The following is a 7,511-nucleotide window of genomic DNA, read 5'->3' as shown; positions in this document are numbered from 1 at the left end:
AAGTGTTTTCTTCATTAAAGGCTGACGTAACCTATATGCTTTCACAATGATGATGTCATTAGTGCCTAAGCAACTTAACGTAGATTATTAAAATCCTAGCAATCAATTCATGTCTGTCTTTCTTTCTTGTTTTGAGTAAAAAAGTTTTGTTTAGTTTTGAGCGTCTGGTTTGATTTTTTGATCATCTGCGAGATTTTTAAATATGCGCAATGCCAAGGTATACACAAATTACAAATTTGGTCCAGTTAAAAGTTGAGTTTGAAAGGATCCCATGTTAAAAACTTTTCATCTTTTTTTCCAAGGTTTTTATCGTATCCGAACACAGCGAAGTCTGGATGGAAAACAGTCGTAAAGTTCTTCAAGATTTCTGATGACACAGATCTGTAGGCGTGGATCATTGCCTGTTGTCGCGAAATCGCTTTCTGTGATTGATTCATAGGAGTCTGTTTCATTTCCTTCACGACTATATCCTGAAATTTGGGTTGTGTTATATTTGGACTGTTCTTTATCAATTCATACGGAAAGTTTGACAACGGACTTAAAACTCCACGAATTTGCAGAACTTTCCATGCACGGACCAGCGCATGCTGTAAAGGAATACATTTAGGCCTTTCTCTAACCGCTTCAAACGCTCTGTTAACCGTGACCGTGACTGCGACATTATCGTTTCCTTGATTCATGTTAGAAATATCAACAATATTCTGTAGATTTTGACTTTTAAGGAAGTTCTCAAGATCTTCTTTAAATGATTCCATCTTTCCTATAACATCATATTCAAGACTACAGGGACGGCATGCATCAAACATCGGATACCAGTGCGGATCCCGATGATTACCGGAAGTTTCCGACTTGATCACGTGTTGGATGAACTCTGAGAAGGTAATATCGTGACCACATTCTTTGGAAAGTCTCGAAGCATTTATTCTGTGGTTTTCAACGATTCCTTTACCAGTCTTACCCCAGAATATATAATTATTGGTGTAAAGTTTATCTACATATCCGGAAAGCATCCTGGAATATGGATCTCGGACGAACAGGAACTTAATCGAATGGACGAGTCGTTTCAGTGCCTGGTCGTAAGGAATCTTACTGAAAGTAGTAAAGGGGATTCTGTGAACGTCACTCCCTTCTATACTAAACGGATCCTTTTTATGGCGATGGCCAGCCACAATATGGAGAACTTGTTTCAGAAAAGTCGACCCAGCCTTTGGTATATCACAAAATACAAGGTTGGATTTCTCGTCATATATCATATTTGCCTTTATTTTCGAATCTGGGAGAGTTCCATTGTAGTTGTTTCCAAGCTTTTTGCATTCCTTCAGCATGGTGGCTCTTCGTCCAATTTGTACTGGGTTTCTGTAGGGTTTTCCAGTCACTACAGGTTCCTGAAATAACAACGATAGTGAACACGTAAACATGTGTTGATAATTAAAGTCATTGATATATTAAAATGTACCAAAAGAATGATGACAAGTTTATCAAATAGTAACAATGTAACGTTCTCAAAGTAAGAACAATATTTACAGTGATAAATCCATCAGATATTTGTATCGCACAGAAACAATATGGCGCTAAAGGTGACTATTTTTCAGTAGTATTATACATAAGACAAAAATACAAAATTACATTATGAAAAGATACAACAGGCTTAAATGATGTATGTAACTTCATCAAACGGATGTTTCGTCTTTCTATGACTTGTTAGTGATGCCGAGGTGCTATATTTCAAACTAGACGGCGACTGGAGAAACTCAAAATTGATTGTAAAAAATGAAAATATCAGAAATATTTCCCTATTAAAAATGAAGCTTATCATGAAACAGCGATACTATGGTGACCACATAGACCTGCTGACGTGGTATATATTAGGTCACGTGATGTTTTTTTTATATCGGTTATCTGTCTTTGGTATTGGTATATATAACACAATCTGTGAGTATTTGATAGCAGAGCGAGGACAAAATTTATATTTGATTTGAACTGTTTATGTTTTACCAGGTACTGATAACATTCTACATGAACAAGAAGTCACATATTACCATTGGTGCTGGGACGGTTACGACTTCTGGACATTTACAGGTACAATTTACAGGACCCGGCTCACTGTTTACTTCCTGGGCGGCACCTACAAAAAGGAAGCAAGGATATCCTATGATATACATTCAACAATACTTAACTCAACGGCACTAATGCTGTTTACTTTAGACTGCATAAGTAATTGTTTAAAATCTCTTAATGTCAACGCTATAGCAACAATGCATCACAAATACAACATCTATTCTCGTTTGTTAAATATCACCAATAATTCATACTAAGACGTATTTATACTTATCTATGTTTACGACAAGAAAGTTAATTTAGGAAAAATATCCAAATAAAAAAGAAGCAAAATTAAGTCTGCTTTGATACTTTCTTTAATTGCTATGTTTAGGGATGGAGAACTATTACACGCAATGACGTCACTCAACCGTCATCAGGTTTATTTCATTCGTCATCATCCACTCACCTTGAGATGTGTTTTTAGTTGCAAAGTTAACCAGGTGCTCTACAAGTTGCATGGTGTCTGTCAAAGGAAGAGTATGTTAGAATATTCTGATATATACTTTGGTCTTTGTCTTTTGATAATGCTACTCAAAACGTGATATACTGGATAAGTAATTTGTTCAGAGCGTGTTATAACATGATTTAAAACACGATACTATGATACAAATTATCGCAAAGATTATTATCATTTTGCCGTATTGTTCAAGTTCATTTTTGTAATATGTAAAGAAATTATTTATAATAGGGACAATTCTCCTCTGTTTTGAAATTTAGCAACAAGTGTCATGATTTTACTGTCGGACACCTAGTTTTTCTTTTATTGATGAAGACATTCGCAAAAATACAATTCTGATTTCCGCCGAAAATTGCAAAATAAAGTAAAGTTAGCTGTATTGTGATTCATACCGATTAAAAGAATTGATACTTATATATGCTTTGTGAAATATTTCAGAATTCAGCGTTATCTTTATGTAAGGATTATTGACGTCTTTCGGGGGTCATGTTTTGGGGTCAATTGACGTCATGAACAATCGTCATAATTTGATTTAGATACAATGGTTATAGCTTAACTGTGGAATATTTTTTTCATGAAGCAATTCAATTGAATCGAAATGATATCTCTTACTTTTCTCGTCAAATATGTATCTAGAGCTGTGTTTTCTATGCATAGAAATGTGTCTCTTACTTATCACTAGAATATGTATCTACAATAGTGTTTTCTATTTATAAAAAGCTGTATCTCTTACGTAGCACATATAACACGTATTTAGTGTTTTCTATTTATAGAATCGTATATCTTACTTATTACAAAGAATACGTACCCAGAGTTGTGTATTATCTATTTACCGGGTTTTCTATTGGTAGCAATTCCTAAACATGGTGTAAATTATCGGTATAATAATTGCTACTTTATCTTAAATATATTAAAATGTTAAATACAGTAATAAATGTTATAATTATCTCCATAATAGACGATGAAATAAATTTACACATTAAGTGTCAGTTTTAAACAGTTGTTAAAACAAACAGACAGAGGTAACATCATAACAATCGACTTCGTATTTCGACTGACTCACCTTTAGGTACATTCCGGACGGCCGCACTCCTGTGGTACTTTGCGACCATCAACACTGTCCCAACCATACATATCAGAATCACGATTTTCCTATGGTGTCGATTTCTCGAAATATTGCGAAGTTTTGCAAGTATAAACGTCATCGAATAGTTTTTTCTGTGAAATTTAATTCAAATATTTCAAATAGGGAACCGTGATTCGGCTTAAACGAAAAAATTCAGTTTTTTTGAACAATAAAAGTAAAATTATCTAAACCCTCAGGCAATATTGTGAGAGCTACCAAACAAACGTCAGCTTATTCAATTAGAACAGCTGGTAATCTTTGAATCTGTTACCAGGTGTTTCTTTACCTGAAACAGTAAAGTAAAAATACATATATCAGATTCAACAGTTTACAGTTATTATCTGCATACTGTAAAGGAAACTATTTTTATTGAATTTTATTTTTCACTTTTCCTAGGATTTAGCAGAATTAACAAACAGAGCATTTGTCCGTTTTATGACTTCAGCTGAAAATGTAAACATTGCGCTCCAAATTTGTGGTAAAACCACGAAAAGTTGAGGCCAAGAAAAGAACGAAAAAAAGAAAGAGAACACTTAACATATATATCATGAAGTATAAAACGGGGAAGGTTTGCATGGCATATTATATTGGTTAATTATCAAACAAATTGTGAAGCACTTTAACATATATTTCATATGTGTCCATACTTACCTTGATTACGACTGTCTTGTAAAATTTGTGTCCATCCTATTGAACATATATTCACATTCCAGTCACCAGTACTGTAGTGTAAAATACACGCGTGACAATGACTTTGTGTATAGCTTTGATAGAATGAACAGAACTAACCTACGGACATGCACTAGTAATTGACTGACAATAAATGTCTGATCTCGGATTGATAAAAACTCTGTTGTGAAAAAATGCCTAACTGAAACAATACATTGATCAAAAACCGATAATTCCAGCCATTATAATAGTCTAATTTGATCTTTTGACTCTTTGGTGTACGGTGAACTGCGTTCATGGGGAAACTCGATTTGTTTGCATGTCAAGCGCTTGTATATTATATTTCTTACTAATCTTTTAGCAAAACCTTACTTCAATAGTTATGTAGTTCAGGAACAGCAGACAAGTTGTAGATTACTTTGTTGCCTGTGTTTATATCTATCTCCATGAAGATTGGACAATATTCCTTAATAATATTTTTAGATGATGTTCATGTATCTGCCTGATAAAAGTGAAGTTAACCATAGTGTTAGTCTCCTTAATAAGTAGATTTCTTGTTTCTAGAATATGTACAACTACTGCAGCAGGACACGGGTCTTGTTGAAGGTAGTTCATTACATTAATTAGGTAACAGTGAAACCATTTTATCGTCGAAATTAGCAGTCTACTGCTACTCTGGGTTTAGTCGTTAAAAAGATTCGTGATTACGATCGCCCAGACGCTTGCATATCACGTAAATTTCCACCGCCTTTAAACCAGAGCAATAAGCATCGAGTGTACAAATAAAGTGTTAATGCGTCCTACAAACAAATACTTGTTTCCTTGAGACTTGAGTGTCTTCAAAAATGAAGCACTGTCTACTTCCTATAGATCATTCCCTGTTGATATAATGCTTTTGATACCAAAGAAAAATGTGACAGCTTCCACTGTCAATAAGATGTCAGAAGACGCGGTACAGATGATAAATGGTCACCTTTATGAAGATTGATTATATTTGTCAAATTAAACTCCTTAAGGTACGATCAAGAGGAAATAGCACCTATAATCTATAATGTTATGATAAAGATATTTTTGGTATAAATTTGCTTTCTACTGGTTGGTCGTCCTTGAAATAGAGTCCTCTTAAAGAGCTGCTAACTACGTTCATGAACAACATACGGAAGGCCGTCGCATGAATTCCGAAGCAATGACGGTATATTGTCAAAGGACACAATTACGTTTGACCGGCTCTTTCTCAGATTTCTGAGAAACACAAACCGCCACAGGCCGGGATCGTCGAAACACAGATAGACCAACACTCATCCGACTAAATTATGGGGACCCTCTTTTGTAAATCTTGGAATTATGAAATTCTTGTTTCAACATAAATGGCTTGATTTCTGTTAAACAGACTGTCTAATTGTACAAGTGGTAATGATGCTATTAGAATCTTTAATTCCCCAGAGGTGTACTAAACTCCACATTCCTCTTTTTAACTTATGCGAATTGTTGCACAAATTCATGAACTTCACATTCTTCTGAAATTATATTTACGAATTTACGAAATCACGAACTTTATTAGGTTATGAAACTAGTGCACCTCCTTCTCAAGGTTTTGGTGTTCTTTTCAATCAATTTGATTTTCCTTAGTCGCCTCCTAGGTTTCAAGAGTTAGGTTCTCAACATCACTGATGAATTCTAGAAGTATGAAACAAGTGTATAGTTCACATCGATTTGTAGCTGGACTCATTAGTTATCTAAAGATCTACACACATGTGAGTCAATGGATGGAACGGACGTGATTGTCCCGAGCTCCGCTAGGCGATGAGTCCAATATTACCAATTTACATCGTAAACAAGGACAGATTGTAGTTTAGTTTAGCAGAGAAGTACTAAAGGCACTACCGACTCACAGTTAAAATTTCAAAAGATTTGAAGACAGGAAACGGTTAAAATACGCTGAACATCAGCATGCCGGAACCGGCCGGTAAGCATGGCGACGTAAATAAACAACATGATAATGATACAGCGGTCCGCGCGACAAGATCCTCAAGTAGAACTGAGGCTAAAACGGTCACCGGAAGCCGTTCTCTTTTCCGTGGGATGGAGATTGCTGCAAGGTTTGCGCAGTTATACCGGACTCAAACACAAAAGCGATGAAGTGTCGCAGATGTAGTCTTCAATACTGCATTAAATGTGTAAACAAGGATGAAGATGAACATGTCGTATTAACAAAATCAGCAGATTCTATATGGTTTTGTCCTCCCTGTCTCGCTACTGTAGAGAAAAATCTCGAAACAGATATCCAAATCGAGCAAAAATGTGCCGAAATCATGGAGATCATCGAGGACAGAATCAAATCTCCGGAGAATTTGATACAGAGCAAGGGCAACGAGGAACATGTTAAGGAAATAATTAGAAAAGAGGTAAGCAAATTCACAGAAGAGGGTAGAAAATTTGTGCACACCAAGCACAATATTGCTGATAAAGATGCATAGCAAGATGCTATCTCAGAACTGAATGAGAGAAAATCTAGGAAATCCAACATCGTTGTATTCGGCGTAAAGGTGCAAACTGTTACCGACGGGAGGGCAAGGAAAATTGTAGACGAGAAGGAAATACAGGAAAAGTTTGAGACATACAAAGTGAAATATGAGGACAATGTCGCCAAAGTATTTAGACTTGGCAAGTACGATCAATCCATGAACCAATCTAGGCCTATCTTAGTTTCTTTTTCATCGACCGAGAAAAAGAAAGTTTTCATTAAAAACATATCTGTACCTAAGAACAATGAGAAATACAGCAGCATCCGGATCAGTAACGATCATACCATAAAGGAACGAGAAGAGGAAACCGCCCGGAGATAAGAGGTAAAATCAAGAGAAAGAAATGAGTCAGGGGAATAAGTTTTACGAGCAGTTGTGGATCAAAATTAATCTGGATAAAGGAAATGTCTTAACAATCGGATGCCTTTACAGGAGTCTTAACAGCGAAGGTGAAAATAATTTGGCACTCTAAGATATACCAATGTAGAGGAAATAAACAAAATCACTTTCTGATAATGGGAGACTTCAACTTGAAAAATACAGACTGCCATCAATGGATACCGTCTAGGGGATCAAATAGTCTGGAACATAAATTTCTAGAGGCGGTGAAGGACTCATTTCTGTTTCAGCATAT

The 7,511-nt window shown here is 35.6% G+C and overlaps 1 protein-coding gene across 1 annotated transcript; it reads right to left on the bottom strand.

The window, feature by feature from the left end:
- Nucleotides 1-245: 245 nt before the first annotated feature.
- On the bottom strand, nucleotides 246-3,762 carry LOC132560794 (carbohydrate sulfotransferase 9-like). The gene is made up of 4 exons (XM_060225470.1): nucleotides 3,621-3,762; nucleotides 2,507-2,563; nucleotides 2,040-2,125; nucleotides 246-1,385 (listed from the first exon to the last, which is right to left on the bottom strand). The coding sequence occupies exons 1-4, from the start codon at nucleotides 3,760-3,762 to the stop codon at nucleotides 246-248; spliced, it is 1,425 nt and encodes a 474-aa protein (XP_060081453.1).
- Nucleotides 3,763-7,511: the final 3,749 nt, after the last annotated feature.

The sequence above is a fragment of the Ylistrum balloti genome, unplaced genomic scaffold, assembly GCF_031769215.1.
Source record: "Ylistrum balloti isolate Yb309-2 unplaced genomic scaffold, AGI_CSIRO_Ybal_v1 Utg371114, whole genome shotgun sequence".
Classification (NCBI taxonomy): Eukaryota; Metazoa; Mollusca; class Bivalvia; order Pectinida; family Pectinidae; genus Ylistrum; species Ylistrum balloti.
The sequence above is the reverse complement of the archived record's forward strand: the minus strand, read 5'-3'. Positions and strand labels throughout refer to the sequence as shown.